The following is a 20,679-nucleotide window of genomic DNA, read 5'->3' on the forward strand; positions in this document are numbered from 1 at the left end:
CCGTGTAAGAATAGGAATAGGGAGTGAGTTTTAAAGGTAAAAACGGTTTGTCTCGATTTTCGGAAAAACTACAAGTCTTATAGAAGAAAGTCACCAAGTAAAGGTAATAAAAAGATCTTCAACTCTTGCATTCACATTTTTTCACAACTACAAAATTTATGTGAAGAATTAAAAAAAATATTGTTTTTTATTTTTCTTTTGCAAAAAAAATTTTCCAACAATTTGGTGAAAACGTACTATATTATGTACCAAATTTGTTTTGATATATTTCAATTTTTTAACCTTATTTTGACATAATATCGAAAAAGCACCCTAATTTTCAAACAAATTTTTTTTAAAAAAATCTGTGATTTTTGTTCGTTGAAATATCTAGTTTCTGATGGTGTAAAAAAATGTTACCATAATCATGGTAAATTTCCTCATAAACGGCAAAAAAGCGAAAAAAAGTTACCATCTGAAATTTTTTCTCTATCATTTGTTCAATTTTTAGTTATTTATAAATATTTTACATGAAAAACGTGAAATTTTATGTTACTTTAAAAACATAAGTAAGTAAATATCCAAAAATTGTACATAATGATTTTAAAACATTTTTGGTTTTTTTTTCGTTTCTTTTTGCCTTTTCAGAGAACGACAAATAAAAAACTTGTTGGCTATTTCAAGAAAGCTGTTATTTTGACGGAAGAATTTTCGTTTGAATTTTAGGGTACTTTTTCGATATAAAGTCAAAATTAGGTGAAAAAAAATATTTGAAATTAAATAAATTACAGTGTGGTTGGAACATAAAAAGAAAAGCTCAGTAGTAAGTTCAAAAATACCTTTCAAAAAAGAAAAACAAAAAGAAAAAAATACTTCAGTTCAACCAGAGCGGTGCGCCACACCCTTTAAATACATCCATTTCGAATACATCATTATCGAGTCGTCATGGTGTAGTCAGTATACGAGCCGAGTTCGACCACGTAGATCGTTAATTCGAATCCCTCACGGGCCAACATTTTTATTATATAAAAAAAATCTACATTATTACATCACGATACGCCGCGCCACTGTGACGTCACTACTTCTTGTGATTGTCTCCAGAAGATTCACCACTTCTTCACCGGATGAGAACATAAATTGGATGACTACTGTCCATCTGCTCTAGAACTCTCATTGCCCTTACTACTAAGCTCTCACCAAATTTCATGAAAAAATAATGTTTTTTGTAAAAGATGAAAATAAAAAATTTTATTTTTAAAATTTTTCACATTATTTTAAGATTATGTGACAGAAAAGGGTAAAAACTAGAGTTGTAGATCTTCTTATTACTCACAATTTTGCTATTTTACTTTTTTTTTCATAAGTCTTGTAGACTTGAAATTGAGAAAGACCGTTTTTTACCCTTCAAAAAACTCACCCCGTTCCCGACCTCAGATCGTCCGTAAATCATATATTCTTTTTGTTTTATTATATCCCCCTCCTTTTTCAATGAGTTTCATTATTTTTTTTTCCACTATTTATCATGTTAAATGCTTCTATTCTGGTCTACTCAGCAATCGGACAAATAATTAGACGACGGTTTTTGTCGTGGAAGGGCCAACTGAACGTGAATCATCTTCAACATCTCGGCAATCTTGAAAACGCCAAAAAAAAGTTGACGCGAGAAACATTCATTGCCATACACTTGTTTCGATCAATTATACGAGGATATATTAAAAAATTCTTAGCCTACTGTACTAACTAGACAAAATTTCAATATCAAAATATTTTATTACTCAACCTTTCAAAAAAAAGTTTCTTCTTGCTCTGCAAACCAGACCTCCACAGCTTTTATTACCTCCTCGTTGAAAAAAAATTTACGACCTTTTAAACTTTTTTTCACTTGAGGAAAGAGATGATAGTCGGACTGAGCCAAATCTGGTGAATAAGAGGGGTGTTCTAGTCATTCAAACCCTCAATCACGAATTTTTTGCATGGAAACATGAGATTTGTGTGCAGGTGCGTTGTTCTACAAAAACAAAACACCTTTGAATAGCATTCCGTGATCAGTAATGTCGAATAGTAATCTCCAGTTATTACCCTTATCCAAAAAATCAATCATGATTACTCCATGGCAGTCCCAAAAAACTGAAGCAAGAACTTCAGTGTCGCCATTCCATCGATTGTGGCTTTGTTTCTGGATCGTAGAATTGTACCCAAGTCTCATCCATCGTAACAATTTGGTTTAAGAAGTCTACATCTTTTTCAAGTCGAACGCGATGCTTCTACCCTTGCACGCTTTAGGTCAACATTCAAACATTTGGGGATCCATTTTGCAGCAATTTTTCTCATGTCCAAATTGACTTGAACTATATGATGAATGCCTTTGTATGAAATATTCAGTGCTTCAGATATCCGTTTTAGCCCAATTCGACGATCTGATAAAATCATGTCATAAGCTGCATTGATATTTTAGGAGACTGACACAGAAACTGGCCTTCCCGATCGGTCATCATCTTCAATGGAAAATTTACCTCTTTTGAAGCTTGCAGCTCAATTTTTCACGGTCGCATACGAAGGATATTGATCACCAAGGGTATTAAGCATATCTTCGTAAATCTGCTTACCTCTTAACCCTTTTAAATACAGGTGCTTGATGATGGCTCGATACTCTAATTTTTCGATTTCCACAAATTCGGTGTTCTTTTAATTTATTGCGTAACTCTGGTTTACGTTTTTGACGTCAAACTTTACATTGACACTTCTAATAAGTTATTGTTCGTTGCTATGGTAACGCAATATTTTGTTTATGCTTGGAACTGGTCTAGGCTAACTAAGCGTAAGCTTAAGTTTTTCCATGTTTCATGGGAAATTACGCAACAATTCGTTGCTATATTGGAAAACAAAAAACAAAAAATTTGCTATTTCAGCGTCTTAAATCCTTCAATTTTATAACTATTTGGCATTTAAAAAAGATAAAGTGTCTGTTTTATGCTTCCTTGCATTTTCTCTCGGAGCGTATTTACAAACATATAAATTCTCAAGGCATGTTTAAGTTTTTATTCAATACGGCGATTCATTTCATACGTAAAATAGATGGCAGTGAACTTTACTGAAACAAAATAGTTATTACTACGGTACATTATATTACATTTACGAGGATTGTCCCAGAAGTACCTGACCCAACAAAGAAAACAAGAAAATTTTCTCAAAAAATATTTATTTTTCAACATAATCTCCTTTTAGCTCCATAAACTTTTCCCCGCGGTGTTCAATAAGTTCCATATCCTTTTTATAATAAGAATCATCAGGCACCCCTTCATTATTGGAAAATCTTTGACCACCGAGCCATTCTTTCTATTCTGGGAACAGAAAATGATTCGAGGGGGCTAAATCTGACAAAGAGGGTGCTTGAGGTAGCAATTCAAACTTTAAATCATTAATATTCGCCATTGCAATAAAGAATGTGTGAGCTGGTGGATTGCTTTATTTTCTCAGCCAAATTCTTCCGTTTTTGCTTGATTTCTTCACTTAATCGTTGTAAAAAGTTCGTATAATACTCGCCGTTAATAGTTTGTCCTTTTCCAAGATATTTAATGAAAATTATTCCACGCTCATCCCAAAAAACCTACGCCATGACTTCTTCGGAGCCGGTTCTCCCTTTTCAGCTCATTGTTTTGATTGTTCTTTTGTTTCGGCGCAAAAATTCGGTTTTATTTTTGTAAAAAATTGCCAAAAACTCGATGGAATAATCTTCACTACTCTGTTTTTGTTCCATTGTGAGAAATCACGACACCCTTCTAGCGCCCAGCTATCTTATGTTCAAATTATCAGTTATTATGCGATGTAAAGCATATTTTGATTAACTATTATGACTACTAACTTGCGCATTATCAATCGACGATGATTCAGTACCGCTTTGTGGATTTTCTTCAACATTTCTGTAGTCGTCACCTATATTTGATCGACTACTGCATTGCTTATCTTCGCAGATCGTAACCAATATTTTACTATTGATGACGAAGAAGCAGTCTTACCCCGAGCAGAATTAGTTACATAATACTAAAGTATATCTTGACATATATGAAAAACATTTGTCGATTGTTGTATCTAATGATTTATATTTTAATTTGATAGTGATATATTGTTACTATTTGATATTTTATATTCAGAATCAGCACTTACTGGAGACTTAAAAATTGTCAGATTAGATCACGTCGTCAGCCCAGCCAAAGGAAACAAAGAAGTATATATTTTAGTTGAACGGGTAACAAAAAGTAAGTATTTTCTTCTAAATTTATCAAACTATACTTTAGTCACATCAGAATACTCTTCGTAGTATAGTAGAACGGTGCTCTGTCTATTAACCAAGGGTTAGTTATTCAACATCGAACAATAAAAATTCGGCGTGTCACTCGTTGAAAGACAATGGCAAACCGACGATACTGTATGGTGCCCGGTATATAACCTCTCAAATTTGACCGTCTCAAGGAATGAAGTCTTTCGTCGTCTAAGGATACGTCGTTGAAGTGCAAATCCTTTGACTCTATGGTGAATCGACAACACAAAGCTGTCTGATAATTGATATTGTCAAGAACTTCGATGTTACATCCGGAAAGAATAATTTATCATCCTTAATTTACATCTAGAATGAAATGTTAATATGAGGATAGCTCAAATATAGATCGGATTTTTTGAATAAACCGCGCGAAAAACTTAGTGTCGTAAAAGTGGCTGCACTTAATGTAGTACTGGTCTGTTACGAAAGGTAAAGAATAGCTTTTTAGTTTACTAGCCACGGTCTAGAAGGATGTACCAGTGTCTGTTGCGCAGAGCATCATTATTAGTTTTTTGGTCAAAGTGCCTAGCCAAGACTCAAGTGTATGATTGGTGTTCCGTTTTCCGAAAAGGCCGAGAAGTGGCGGCAAACGTGCTACATGCGCGGCGGTCCAAAACAAGTGTTACCATTGAAAACGTCAACGCTGTAGAAAAACTCATTTTGGAAAATCGACGCAGAACTGTTACCGATGTGACTAAAAAAGTTGAGCATCAACGTAGGTAGTAGACAATCACACGCTGGGAAGTTTGCACGCGGTGTGAAAAGGAAGGAGAAAATTTATTGCACCTAATATTCACCAAAGACGAGACTTGATACACCATTATGTTCCCGAGAGTAAACGCGTCTCTATAGTATGAAAGAAAACAAAGGCGCGTCAGTTAAAGCAAAGATTACATTGTCATCGGGGAAGGTTTTGTGTACCTTGTTTTGGGACATTAGAGGAGTAATTGTAGTTGATTTTCTCACTGAATAATGAACTATGAACGCGCAGCATAATAGTAACCTCCTAAAAAACACGGTGAAACCTGACTATAGATCAAAACGACGCGATATGCCAATCCGTAGTGCGATATTGCTGCGAGGAAACTTTGAATTGGGTTTGGAAACACAGGAACACTCTCCTTATAATCCTGATTTGTCGCCCATACGAATACTATTTGGTCCATTGCAAGAGGCGGCCAGCGCTTCGAAAGTAGAATCCTTTGTGCGAGAATAGTTATGGGACAAGCCGAGAGATTTCTACGAAAAAGGCATCCGAAAGTGTAAAGAGTGGGACAGAAACTGTAAAAAATTACAGCTCTATAACTTGATAAAATTTTTTATAGCGAAACTCCGGTTTATATTTGTCATATGTAAGATAAATAAAGAATAAAAAACCTAACTTAACATATACTCTAAAAAAAATAATGTCCTTGAAGACCTTGAAGCTCAATACACGTCCAGGTATCGATGTCTCGTTATGGTACCACTTTCCAAGCGACTTTAACTCCGCGAAAGTGTTTGGAGAATTGTGCAAATGAGAAAGTTTCTTCCCAAACATGTTGATGGGATTCAAATTTGACCAGCTTGGCCACGGTAATACATTAACAGGATAGTTTAAAGTCATAGGAATTAGCGGGGCAAAAAAACTACACTAACCATGGATGAAATTGACATTACACTAATTACGATTCAGTTTTTATTGTTTAAATATTTTGTCAATTTTATTAATTTACAGAAAATTCGTATGTTACAGAAAATATTAAAATTCGCTTTTACGAAGTTGACGACGAAGACAATGTTGTTTGGGAGGATTGGGGAAAGTTTAATGATTTGGATGTTCATCATCAGTATGCGATAGTATTCAGGTAAAAATACACGTTTTTAATATGCTTCACCTGTCTCTGCCGAGCGGACTGAGACGTCAATCTCCCGATTCGCCGGTCGTGGGTTCAAGTCCCATTCATGCCAGGAAAAAAAATTGTTTTATCGGCAATTTTTTTTTAGAAATTATCGCTGCAAATTTTCGCAAATATCGCTCCTCTTTCGAAGATTTACTATACTACCTGCATCAGTATTACTATAGAATTTAATACCTTAAATAATAGTTCCATATCTCGCCAAGAGATGGCGACAGGTATTTCAATCGCACATGCAACTTGTAACAGTATGTTGAAGTATAAATTTTATTGTTAATGTTTATAAACAAAAATCTAGTCTACATTTCGATATAAAATGTGTTTAAGTTGTAAAATTATAATGTTTGAAATACGTTTCACTTTTTAATTTGATTCGTTAATCATTAAAGATAATCGAAAGGGTTTTGCTTTTAGAAAGTAAAATGTTATTCTCCAAGGAACCTTTCACATAAAATTCAAATCTAACGCTAATTATCTCGCCACTGCCCTATTTTTTGTTAGGCCTTGGATGTTTTATAAAATAGATATCACGATCCCATCCACTAATGCCGTTATTATAACCAATATCTTCTGAAACTAAAACATTCTTTGTTTCTAAATTAATTGGTGTATCAACAATTAATTTATCTGCATCACTTTCCGCTTGACTCTTAAAAATATTGTTAGCTAATTTAATTTTCGACTTTTACTATTGTTATTTGTCAAAAATTTATCTTGAGCGATTTTTAAAGGTACATATATCTTTATTGAAATCAATATCCTCACATGTAATTACTGTTGCTGTTTTGATTAATAATTTTCTATTTAAAATTTATTAAATTTAAAAACATTGCACGAATGTAACCCAGACAGATACAACCTCTTGTGTGTAAATTTACTCACCTCCTGATGGAAACCATTAGAATCTGTTAATCATCTGGTTAGCTACCTAACTTAATTAAGATATATGGTACACGATCCTAATGGGGACTCACATCATAGACACATGAAGTTTTATTAACGTATCAAATTCCTTACTTTATTTTATATCGATGTGAGCATACATATGATTATTTATAGCCTTTGGTACAATAGGATTTTAGTATTTAAAAGCGATCTGTAAACAGATACGGGATCTTTAATAGTCCGGCATTCGTCGAGTAGGGTCGTCGTATTATTGAAACCAAGTTCAATTAATTATTTTCTTGTTTTAATAAAGTTTATTCCAAACTGGTATTAATGTTTTAAAACAAAGAATATGGACAACCATCATTGGTTAGCACGAAGATGCATTATACATTTTTCCATGAATAACATTTTCAAAATGTTTTTAAATTAATTGATATTTCCGGGAATAACTCATAGAAAGAGGATTTTTTTTCTCTTTCGCATTTCGCTATCTTCAAATAGAGAAAGCGGAAATGGTGCAAGTTCGTCATTCATATAATTTTCAAGCGTTTCATCGGTTTTTTTAGAATACAAATGCGTTGCACTGCAGTAATGGATCAACAGGACTCACATCGTCATTAATTTTAATTTAATATTAATTACAGTTTTTTAATCAAATTACCTTATTACCACAAGAAAAAATAAAAAATCCCGAGCAGAAGTTCAACGACAAAAAAACGTTTCCAGTAAAACTTCCGTTGGAACATATAGTAAATTTTCGTCGCAATAATTACCTTTAAATAAATACAACAAGACGTAACTTCAACCTTCCCTTTAACTACCTCTCCAAGGTCTCTACGACTCTTCATAAACACTGCTATTTCCAAAAGATGATTTTCTATACCTATTCGAGTAAAATTCGACGTATACATAAAAAATTAAATTAAATTATATGCTGTAATATCAATTTTTTATCCTTTTTACAATTAAATAATGAAAAAAGTGAAAGCACAAAAAAATTTTTGGTAAACTTTGCAAGTTATAGTATAAAAAATAAAATGCCATCTCGATCAAAAAAACTCATTCATTGTAATTATTTTCCAAGGTCAAAATTCCTGGGCGGTACACTAATTGATAGTTGATTGATTTTAGGACACCCAAATACCGTGACGAGAATATAACAGCACCTGTAAATGTCTTCATTGAGTTGGTGCGCCCCACAGACAACGCCCGTTCGGAAGCTAGATCCTTCCGCTATATACCTAATAAACATACAGTTAAACCTGGCCAAAAACGTGCAAGATATGACTATAGTTATTCGAGTTGCGAAAGCTCCAATGCTGGAAGCGACGAACTACCTGTTGTTATTAGCAACCTTCATATCGAGCAAAACGCACAAACTGATATTAATTCAATTGGTAGTATTCCGAGTGGACTTAGCGAAGAACTGGTTAAAGCTATGAAGGACATTAATTCTGACGAATTCAAGAGAATTTTTGAAGAGTGTGGTCCTGAATATGAAAGTTTGATATTTGAGATTGACTCTCCACAGTCTGCAGCACCGTAAGTTTTTTTTAGTGCTCAAATATTTTTCAGATAGGATAAAAACAGGGTAAAAAGCCCTCGAACATGTCACTATTTACAAAGTATTCATTCCAATTAAATTCAGTTTGTTGTACAAAAACTTGCTTCATAGTTCTTACCAGGAAATTGTTCAAGAGCTTCTCCTCATAGAGTTAGTTTGTCAATGCTATAAGAAGTCACCGTGATGTGACAAAAATTATGAAGAATCGAAAGCAATCGCAGTGGACTTGTAGAAGGCTTTTGATAGGGTTTGGCATACTAATCTTCTGCTTAAGCTAAGATAATTCGGTTTGTCGACCTTACTCATCGAGTGGCTTGGTAGCTTTCTCAAAGACCGACCCATCCAGGTCTCTATCGATGGACATACCTCGGAGAGGTTTGAGATCAACGTTGGTGTTCCCTAGGGATGCATCTTGTCACCTACTCTCTTTCTCTTGTATATAAACGATCTACTAGACTTAACTGCAAGTCCGATATGAAGCTTCACCGACGATACTCGTTCATTTCAGCTGTCCTAATGAACACCCAAATCCGCAGGCAACAACAGACCAATACCACCAATACCGATCTTGTGACTATGTCATGTCACTATTTACAAGTAATATTCAATTTAAATTCAGTTTGTTGTACAAAAACTCGCTTCATAGTTCTTACCAGAAAATAATTGAAGAGCTTCTCCTCATATTTTTTTTACTCCTATTTTTCTTCTCGCGAACAAATAAGTCATCATAGTCCGGGAGCCGGCAATCTCAAAAGACCCGTGATCGCAGATTATATAAATCGGCAGCTATTAATTAGAAGAACAATGCGCTCGGTAAGCGTTGATTTATTTGGCAGAAAGTATGAAAAAAAAATAATTATTTAAAAAAAAGGAAAAACGTTTTCCCGTCATCGCGGATTTCGATAAAAATCTGTCATTGTCATTCATCTAAACTATCATCATCACAATTATAATGCTTTTCATTCTCTGATTCGTCACATTCTTCATTATTTTAATGTTGACTCGGAATTTTTTCATTTTTTAGTGGTGCCGCTGGCCCTTTATACCTCAATGGTTCGAGTTTACGACTTTCCGTGAATTGCCATCCACATTCGGTTGGATCATATGAACCATACAATTTATTGATACAAAGTTTTACTAATGAAATGTACAATGTACAAAATAGTGATGTAAATGCTGCAAGATTTGAATTATTTTTGAAGTTCTTTACAAGTACAAGTGACAAAGAAGAATTTTATGAAGACATGATGAATTTTAATTCTAGTAACATTCCGCCGTACTGGAAAGCCTTATCACAAAAAATTTTACCCACAATATTCTTAATAAAATGTGGCAAAATGTTACGGAAACCAAATGCATTTCATATGATCCAACCGAATGTGGAAGGCAATCATATACTCAAACCTTTGTAGTATAACGGCCCAGTGGCACCACTAAAAATTGAAGAATTAATAAATGGATTTATCCCCCAATCACATGCTTCAAATAGGTAAACTGGGCCCTTCCTTCTGTAAAAAATTGAAAAGCCGATTTTTTTCGTTATTTCACAAAATCTCCTATCCAATAGACTGTTTTTTATCGAAATGATGGGAAAACATTTTTTTAATAATTTTTTTTCATACTTTCGGTCAAATAAATCGACACTACCGAGTGCATTTTATTCCTCTAATTAATAGCTGTCGATTTATATAAAAATTTTGCAATTCTTAATTTCTTTATCCGTACAAGCTTCACCGCGCCAATTTAGAATCTAAGCTTGTTGAACGAGAGAGCGGCCGCAACTGAAGTAATTGAGTAAATAAAAATCTTCACATCCAAAATATTTTTAGTCCAAAGATAAGTCTATTTTGAATGATTTATTAAGCGCACTTAATACGATCATCAATGATTGGGGAAGTTATCATTAATAGAGTCAATAATTGAAAAGACTTATACCACCTATTTACATGCAATCAATTGTGAGAGGAGAATACAAGAAGTACTCAATTCTAGTAATAAGCTCACTCACTCACCTCACGTAGAAATATCAAAACAACAATATAGTGCTAAATATTATAAAGTAAGATTTTATTTCAGACCAACGTTACCTCTAAGGAAAAAAATGTCGTATGAAAGTGAGTTTGCCATTAAAATGGAAGTGACGAGAAAGGAACGTGTAATGACTAGTGCCGCAATCGAACAATTGCGTAATTTTATTAGGACTACTCATACTCCACAAGATGCTATCGATATTTTAACTCACTACTTTGGAGAAGATAAACAAACCAAGTAAGTATTATAATATACAGCGTGTTGTACTTAATGAAAAAGTTCTGCATCTGTAAAACCTAAAACGCATCCATCAATCATATATTAAAATTTATAAACTACTATCATCTAATAAACAGTGAACTAAATTGATATATGATGTAACTGTAAGTTCCTCAGATTATGTGTAAAAATATAGTATGTAATACTTTTTCTATTAAATCAATGTCTCGAAAACGTACCCACCAACCATATCAACAATATACCCGTTTTCAGTTTCCCTCTGTAATGTTCGGAAAGATTTTCTGTAAATACCGGAAAGTATCACTGTTTTTGTCAAAAGCCTTCACAACATTTTTCATTAGCCCCATTTTGATGTGTAAAGGGGGTAGAGTGATGTTTATGATATAAAATTGACAATCCGTCTTTCTAAATTTAGAAATTTCATTTATTATTCGTACATACTTCATAATATACAAATCTCTTCTGATTCATGTCGACACTTAAAATACTGTTGGTCTAACTGTATTACTTAGGTTTAGAGATATGGTAAATTTTATTTGAATCAGTAATTAGAGAAATACCTCAAATCTATTTTTAATAAAATTGAGTTAGGCATATTAATAAGTCAAAATTGTCAATGGAAAAGATACCCTCGCAGTCCCAAAATATTGTTGCCATCACTTCTTTGGTGCTTTTTGTGACCTTAGCTCTTTTTGGCAAGTGCCCTCTTTTCCCTAAGGAGTTAAATTATGGTTCAATTGGGTTTTTATTTAAAGACGGATTCATCTGAAACGATCATATTGTTTTTCTTTAATTATGAGATTAATTTTGTAAACGTTTCATGACCATCCGAAAATTTAATTAAATTCATTATGTTTGTTTAAAATTTCAGCCCTCTCCATGTTTCAATTTGTCAAAAAGATAACGAATCGGCAATACTTCTGCTAAAAATGATAGCATTTTACAAAATGTTCCATCTGTTAGAGAAAAGTAACGCCGATAAACTGACTCCACTTCATCTCGCAGTTCTTTGTCACAATGAACGTATGGTTAGTTCTCTTTTATTATGTAAAGCCAAAATAGCAACATTAGATAGCGATTTGAACACATCTCTGCATTTAGCAATAAAATCGAAAGTTTGTTTGGAAATATTAGAAATGTTGCTGAGAAATAACAGGGAGTGCGAAAAAGTTGAGGATTTCATAGATTGGGAAAACGCAGGTAATTATTTATTATTATTATGTAATTTATTTGTATTTGTGTAGTTAGAAATAACGGTGGAAAAATATATCGCACCAAAGCTAAAAGAGAGTCACAACTGGGAAAAAAACGCTATGAATGTATTTACTTGAATTACGATTTTAAATTTTCAGTGACCAAGGCAGATTTTTGTAAATTTTTTATTTTATTTTAAAATTTGTTTCCTAATTGGTTCAATTTCATAATATTTAATTTATATATATATATATAAATATATATATATATATATATATATATATATATATATATATATATATATAAAAAATTAAAGGGTTACAAATTTATTTTTACAACGGACACAAACAAAAGAATAATATAAAATACAAAAATAAAATAAAATCCTCGGTAAGTAAATTTAGAAATAGAAATAGAAATTATTGATTAAAAAAGTCTTCTGAGATAACCTCTTCCTTCGCTTGGACGATGCAATGTTGCGGTAAAGCTGTAGGGACAAGATGTCGTGTGGCGTACACTCTGCTTGTTGCTCTATAAAAGTAAGAGCAGCGTCGATGGCCTTTAGCCCGTCGGTGTATAATATTTTGAGAATTATCTCGTCCAGTTTGTTATCTTCATTTGTGTCCTTAGCACCAGTTACCATATCGATGATTTCCTCGTCGGTTATCTTCATCTAAACATTTTGATTGCACCAATGACGAATGTCTTCGCTGTTGATTTGATCTTTAACGGGTAACTAATTAGCTAGTTTTTGCATGATCCATCTATGCCAAATAAATTTTTCCACAACTTTTGAACGGTAGTTGTTTTTAACTCATCCCACGCTGACGCAATCCAGTTCGACACATCTTTTAATATCTGTTTTTTTTTGGAATCACAGGCTCGGTTAACCGAGACTCAGAAAACCGTGAGTTTACTTTACTTCCAGTACAGTCAATATAATTAATTTTTTTATCAATTTATTTAAGAAAATGAGCATCTTAATACAAGTATAGAACAACGTGCATTTATTGTTGCTCTTCACACTGAAAATTTTACTATTTAACTTCTAAAGCAGAGGATAAGTCCCTAATCATCATGTTCAAAATGAGTAGGAAGCTTACAGCACGGGAAATTCCAATACGGTTCAATGAAAGTCAGGATAAACAGATATCAGTCAGCGTAGTAGAGGAACGCTTACAAAAAGCTGGTGTAAATTGCAGAATTTCTACAAAGAAACCACTCTTGTGACATGGAAACAAGAAGATAGTAGTGAGTTTGAAATAACGAAATGGTCCCCATAGTCTCCTGATCTAAATCCAATAAAATTGTTGTGAGATGAACTGGATCATAAAGTTAGAGAATTGAATTCCACTTGTTTGGATGGCGCTTCAAACGCCTTGGAATGATATACCAAAAAGTGTATTAGAAAAAAGAATGCCACGTGTAGTTAAAAAATTAGTGGCTGTCAGAGGTGGTTTCTTTGATGAACAGAAAGTGTAGCAGTATAAAAAGGAAGAGACAAAATATGTTCATGGTTCTAATCGTAGAATGTTATCTTTTAATATTTTTAAAATAAATCCTGCTGCAGCTTGATTTATTTTACTTTTAATAATTGTTTAAATAATTATTTTTGTCCGGAAACTTCCAGTCATCAGTGTATATTATTCACATTTTCAATCTATCACTGGTTTCATATTTTTCAATCATTTTATAAAACCCTTCATCGACCGCAATTATCTTATGGTGAGGGTAATGGCGGTTTACTGTTGGGGTATTAACTGGTCGTTTTTTCAAATTATCTTTATTTTTTATAATGCTATCATAATTATCCAAAATATTTTTTAAATGTTCACCAAAACTAACAAACACATTAAAGACGGATAGAAACAGAGTTTTACTTAGTTTTCAAGTATGTATATTGTATTTATTTTTTATATTTTAACCAAAATAAACTCTTTTTTTTTCCTAATTGATCAAACACATTCCTATTTATCCAATGTTGTAGCGTACTGAAGGGTACGCCGAACTTCTTGGCTGTAGATCTTAAAGAATTTCCAGCTCTAACGACTTCAAGAGCTTTTACTAACAAACTCTTAAATTAATAATGAGACATTATTTTACAAACTAATAATATGTTTTACAATTGGATAAGGAATACCGGCCACTTACCAGTATTGCCCACTTAGAATGATTGCCCATAACCCCAAAATATGAAAACAGTTTCTTTTGTTTGTCACGAAAAATGTGAATAACTTTCCCATGATTTAAAAAGTAAATGTATAGTAATAAACTTCAAAAAATATTATCAGTGGTATAATTCACTTTTAGTTTCTTTAATTTCTTATTTCTTAGACCTTTTGATACGTTTAGGTTTCTAAACATTCTTGATTTTAGATCTATTCTGTTTCAAAATTAGTTTTTTTTTATAATTTTTATTTTTAAAAATTACCAAAAAAATCCTGATGACTTTCAACTTTTTACATTGTAAATTTTTTATCTATTTTTATAAATTTCAGACGGTAATACGGCTTTAATGATGGCGGTAGAAGAGAAAAAATTGGATATTATAAAATTACTTTGTAGGAAGAAGGCTGACGTGAATAAGGTTCATCCTAAAAATGGTTACGTACCTTTAAGATTGGCAATTGAAAAAGAATATGTAAACATCGTTAAATTCTTTTTGAATCTGAGCAATGTAAATCCATTGATCAAAGATTTTATGAACGTTTCACCTTTGTCTGCCGCCATTTCCAAAACATCCTGCCCCGAAATTGTAGAAGCGGCAAGGGATTACGTGGTAAGATTTTCTGAACATGTATAATTACAATCGTAAAGACATTTAATTTGGAATTTCTGAATAGTGATATTAAAACTGCAATAAACTGTTTACATTACCACTGCACCAACAATCACAATTACAGACGCTACGTTAACCAAGTTATCGTCTTCACAGACTGACACGATTCTATCTTCAAACTTTGAAGACGATAACTTGGTTATGGAAACGCTCGACACACAGAGTAATTGTTAGTGTTGGTGTAGTGATATTAAAGTGGACGGGGACATCCTACGTCAAAATCAGATGAATTTGTTTCAAAAGTGAACAAACATGTTGGGCGAAACAGACATTTGAGTGAGTGTCAATTTTGTAAAATATTCTCGATTTCATTGCCCGTATTGTTATGTATGTATGTATGTATGACCCTGACACTAAAATTCAGAGTTTTCAATAAAATACTAGTGTCTCGTCACTTAAAAAAGCCCGCTGATCGAATCGAACATGAACATGAACATTGTTTTCTTTGATCTGAGTTTGTTCCAAGGGGAATAACTCCAAACTTCACAAGGGTGTTCTAGAAATTTTTTGAAACAATGTGCAAAGAAGGAGACCTGAAAAATGAGCTCACGGTTTTTTTCTTTAGATTTTCTGACAGCTAAAAGCACTTCTGTCTATCCATATCCGCTTTAAGAATTAACCTAATGAGATTTATTTGTTTTCCTAAAACTGAAAAATGCTAAAAGGAAAACGTTTCCACACCATTCCTGTTATTTCGTAGACAATGACAAAGCTGCAAACTGTTAGTATACTCTCAAAAACGTTTACAGTCAGGGATTCACCGTTGAGATAATTATACTTTGCTTTTTTTACCTAATATGCAAAAATGAAGCATTTTTGTTTTTAAAAATGTTTAATTAAATATATCTATTCCAGTCAACTCATAATATAGTATTGGAAGTCAAGGATGAACCAGAAGATGAGTCTGAAGATGAAGTGGAAATGGATGTGGACAGTCAATCGCCTAATGAATTTAAGGTATTTTTACGAATATTTCCATCGAGATAGTTTTATTTGTTCAGTTTATTATAAACAAGCATCTATGAGCCATGAATCTTATGTTCAAAACGTAGTTTTTATATTCCTTATAAATTCATATCCTCATCATAGCCTTCAATAATGCTCTGGACTTAAATGAAGAACTGTAACACACAAACCTCTTAGATTTTAGTCTATCTCTGTTTATTTTGGCGTCTTGAAAATTAGTCTGGTGATTGAAGGGTCGCCATATATTGTAGAAGGACGAAGGCCTCTAATCAGTGGGAAACGTGCGTTTTGGTTGAGTCAAAATGCACGTTTATTGATTTATTGTGGTCTACAGTTATCCTTCCTATTTTTAATAACCTTCTCGTTTATCAACCATCACACTAGTCTATAAAACTGATAGCTGACTGTGTTCTTCAATCATTTTTTGGTCAACTTATTGTATGTGTTGTTTTTTGCTCCAAATAACTTCCAGTCTTGGAAATGAATACTGAGCATTTGGAATAAACACCTTTAAGTAAAATGTGCAGCATCCACAGTTTCTTCACAAACCCTCAATATAAGGCGTTGAAATCCAAGCCTGTTAAATCATACACCAGAATGAAATTGTGCTTTCAATTTAACTTTGTTTGGAAAGTTTTCAATATCAATGGTATAATTAAAATTGTTTCAAATCTCTGTAAAATCTAGGTTTCGTTGAACTGTGCTAGGGTGTATGAGAAACACTTCTATTTCTACTACTTCTATTTCTTGATAGATGGATTCTCTTGTATGATACTGCATATCAACGACTTTGTTTTCAATTAATCTATTTGTCCTATTTTAACTCAAATCACGAAGTATGCGAGCTTTTCATTATTCCTCCTCCCTTTTTTTTGAACAATTCCACTTGTAACATATCATAAATTGACAATTAATATCAATCTCTAATTTAACCATTGAATATAACTTTTTAAAGACATATAAACAATGTTTGTCCTGATTTCATCCTCATAACCCTGTAGATACCCAATTTTATCAAATTTTGTTCATTGCTGTTAAAGTAGTTCATAAGTAAACAAGTCTAACCATCTGTCTCTCTTATATGATAAGATAAAGTTGTTAGTCAACAACAATTTTATAATATTTGGAAACATGCTAAAATATTTTTGTTAGGATGAATAATTTTTTTTAATTTTAGGATGAAGTAAATGTAAAAGTTGAACTACCTAGTTTATCTCCAGAAGAATTGGAAATTCTCTACACAGACATTAAAATTTTTACACCACAGGCATTGGATGAAGTATCAGAAATTTTAGATAGAAGCGGTAATTGGAGGCAAATTGCGCATTTATTGGGTATTGAACACTTAATAGAAAGTGGAATTATTCAATCTGAGACCAGTATGAGCAAAGCTGTATTGAGGTATTCGACTGAGGTAAGATATTTAAATCTCTTTCTTATACTAAATACCTAATTTTCTTGAATTGAAAAGTCCTAGCTTCCTAAATAGGCTAATATACCTACTACCAATAATTTGAATCTGCACAGCTCATCGTAATTATTGTCTCAAAAAAACAGCAAAAACATATAATTAGCAATATTAATTAGCAACATTGTAAATGTTGTAGTAAAACAGTCAAACACCAAATTATGGGAGAACTGTTACTGTTTGTCCGGTTTCACTAAAGAATACTTACCTTACCCTTACCTTACCTTGGCCTCCCGGACAGCTGTCCTCCATTCGTCTCGATGTTGTACTTTTCTCCTCCATTTTCGGACGCCTAGTTCTTTTAGGTCCTGTTCTACGTCGTCCTGCCATCTTATGTGTGGACGTCCGGGTAGTCTGTGGCCGACTTTTGCCGGTTTGCAAGTTTGGCACATCGGATTATAATCCATATAGTCCATATATAAACGAAAAGTCCATATATAAACATTTTCTATATTTGCGAAGGGTGGCAATTGAGTTCCGGAAATATATTAATAAAAAACAAGTTTTACACAAAGTTTTATAATCGACCTTCACAATGATCTCAATTCATCCCTACACAACGATTCAAACGTTACTCCAACGATTCAAAGCATCGAGGATAAAGAAAACTGCTATTTCAATAGATTTTAATTCCATATATTTTTATATTATATATAAGTACTGGCTCTATTTTTATTTCAAATTGGAACTTATTTTAGGAACAAACTGGTATATCGTAATATAGATGTAAATACGTTTCCATAATAAATGTATATCTTTTTTTTTCAGACGAGTAACGATAATATATGGATTATTAGGAACTTTTTGGAAAACCTAGATGAACACAAAACAGTCGAAATACTTGATCGAATGGTGCGCAATATGAGACAAATGTGCTAAGATTAATCAAACTTTTCCATGTATATACTTTATTTTATATGAACCTTTATATTTTAATTTAGTATTACCTTTGTAAGAAATATTTTATTCCACCTCAACTGAGTAATTTATTTTACACCCAATATTATCTTTTTTCCTATCGCCTCTGCCAGTGGAATAACATATATAGAAATGTGAAAGATCCCTGACACTGCAAATATTGATTTGTCTGTAAAGTTAAAGTTGAAAGTGTCTCAAAGAACATTTCTATATTCTTATGTATACGTCATTGCATAACCCCGTAGGCCTATTGCAACGATTTATAACAATCAGTGGGAGTTTTTTCAATTTAACGAGAAATTTGAGACTGATAGTTGCTCGCACAAATACTATAATAGTGACGGAAACGTATTTTGGGACGTGCATAGACAAGATATCTAGGTACCCAACGCACTACTCGTTTGATACCCCACTCGTCTAGGGCGCCCTCTAGGCACGCAGTCTTGTTATTCAATTGGCAGACCTCGTATTTTCCAACAAAAATAAATCTCATGAAAATCTTCCATCTTAAATGAACCTCATAAAAGTTTTCAAACTAATAAATCTTATAACATGGATCTAAATCTAAGTAAAACTTCAAATTTGCACAATAATATTTCAAGAGTCTAGTTCTCTACAAAATAATGTATTCCCCATAGTTTATGTTATAATAATAGAATGATTAAAAATTCATTATTATCAACATGTATAAAAGCAGGGACAAGACTAATCCTTAAAATACTTCAAAGTAGTCAAATTTCTTATTGACGAATAAAAACGTAGGACTTAAATGTAGCACACAAACGAGTAATGCTAGGAAATAAAGAAATCGAATGAATCTCTAGAGTTGCTAAGTTTGTACAAATAAGTGGGCAATCTAGTTCAATGTACTATATGGTTGTAAATATTGGATTATCGACAGGAAGAAAAATAATTGATAGCTGGTAAAGTGTGCTTCATAATAGCTTTGGAAGTATGAAGGCAGAAGACGGAAAAGAAGAGCGAATGTAGAATTGCGGAAACTATTTTGGAAACCAGAAATTGGCTAGTACTTCGACTAAGTTTTGAAAATACCAAATAAAATATTGGCTAAAAATTTACAAAAGAGAGGAAGAGAGAGACTGGAAAGAAAGATACTAGCTTGTGAGGATGATAAGTATCGAGGAAATGAACTGTTACTGACAGAAAAATGTGGAGAACGTTATTGATGGAAGCTATGATTGTTAAGACAAGATGTGTTATGATAATCTGTACTAGAAGTACTTCATTCATCTGAAAATAATATAGAATCAACAAACCGTTTTATTCGATATTTGATCCAAATGAAAATAAATCCTTTTAATATTTACTTGTGGATTACGGATAGATTCCTTTGTATAAAAAAGAATTCAAATTAGTTGCACCTTTAATCAAGTTTCTGAGAATGTGAAGTATATATTCTTTTTTAAAATTAAGTTCGTTTTTTAGTGATTTAAAACTGTTAATTTGACAAATTATTGTCATTCAACTATTTCCTTGAAATTACATTCTTATCTTCGTTGATGTGATATAACTAATTCCTAGAGCTGTTCCACTTAGGATTACTTTTCTTAGGACTACTCTTGTTTGGTTTTGGTTAAAAGCAACTTTTGTATTTCACTTTCATTCTAATATTTAAACAACATAAATCCTGCTAAAAGTTCACGTTCTTACGTTTTTTACAGAAATAATCTGGTAAACACTTCTAGTTGAAGTAAAATTCGGCTGTCTTAGATTTGCGTACATTTTTATAGTCTTATCTAATGCGAAATATGATTTATTTTAATAATTATTTTTATCTTTTTATTTCTTCTTGAAGTCATTCCTATATCTATGTGATTAATGGCCTCCAAGTGAATTTATTTTTTTGGGGACGAATAAAAGTTTTCTAACTTTTTTCATGAATATCCAGTTAAACCTAGTAATTTTAAGTTCTAGATTTTCATCATTTATATTTTCAATATTTCCAATGAATGTTTTTTTAAAAGAAAATAGTTACATATTTTATATGTAACTCACATAGGTAAGATCTTTATTTTTAAAATAGAAATAATCGTGCAATAATAGAAAAAATATTTATTAAGCCCTAACACGTACCACTTTTCAATAGCTTAATTATCCCTTATTAGCAGGGAAGTAATTTTATAAAGGGGCGGTTAGTATCGGTAAATTTTATGGCCGAAAAAATACCTGAACTGTATTATTATTCAGAAACATAAAAATAACATTAAAAATTAGTATTTTGTTTAGTTTCAAAGCAAGAGGTTCTCTGTTCAAAGTGCAAAAAATGATTATAAAGACGAAAATGTCGAGTCAAACACGGCGCATTTGCAATCTTCTCTTGATAAATTTTGCTATATTTGTGGAGAATTTATGGTG

At 32.5% G+C, this 20,679-nt stretch overlaps 1 protein-coding gene across 7 annotated transcripts in view; it reads left to right on the plus strand.

The window, feature by feature from the left end:
- The window catches only part of LOC130452605 (nuclear factor NF-kappa-B p105 subunit-like), a 45,176-nt gene extending 26,814 nt beyond the window's left edge, over positions 1 to 18,362 (plus strand). For all 7 annotated transcript variants that reach the window (XM_056791946.1, XM_056791948.1, XM_056791945.1 and 4 more), the window contains exons 6-14: positions 4,131 to 4,235; positions 6,033 to 6,144; positions 8,215 to 8,625; positions 10,724 to 10,915; positions 11,790 to 12,118; positions 14,611 to 14,891; positions 15,807 to 15,908; positions 17,095 to 17,331; positions 18,154 to 18,362. In XM_056791946.1, coding sequence (XP_056647924.1) covers positions 4,131 to 4,235; positions 6,033 to 6,144; positions 8,215 to 8,625; positions 10,724 to 10,915; positions 11,790 to 12,118; positions 14,611 to 14,891; positions 15,807 to 15,908; positions 17,095 to 17,331; positions 18,154 to 18,264 — 1,880 coding nt within the window. In that variant the 3' untranslated portion in view covers positions 18,265 to 18,362. The remainder of the gene's footprint in view (positions 1 to 4,130; positions 4,236 to 6,032; positions 6,145 to 8,214; positions 8,626 to 10,723; positions 10,916 to 11,789; positions 12,119 to 14,610; positions 14,892 to 15,806; positions 15,909 to 17,094; positions 17,332 to 18,153) is intronic.
- Positions 18,363 to 20,679: the final 2,317 nt, after the last annotated feature.

This window comes from Diorhabda sublineata, chromosome 2 (genome assembly GCF_026230105.1).
Source record: "Diorhabda sublineata isolate icDioSubl1.1 chromosome 2, icDioSubl1.1, whole genome shotgun sequence".
NCBI classification, from domain to species: domain Eukaryota; kingdom Metazoa; phylum Arthropoda; class Insecta; order Coleoptera; family Chrysomelidae; genus Diorhabda; species Diorhabda sublineata.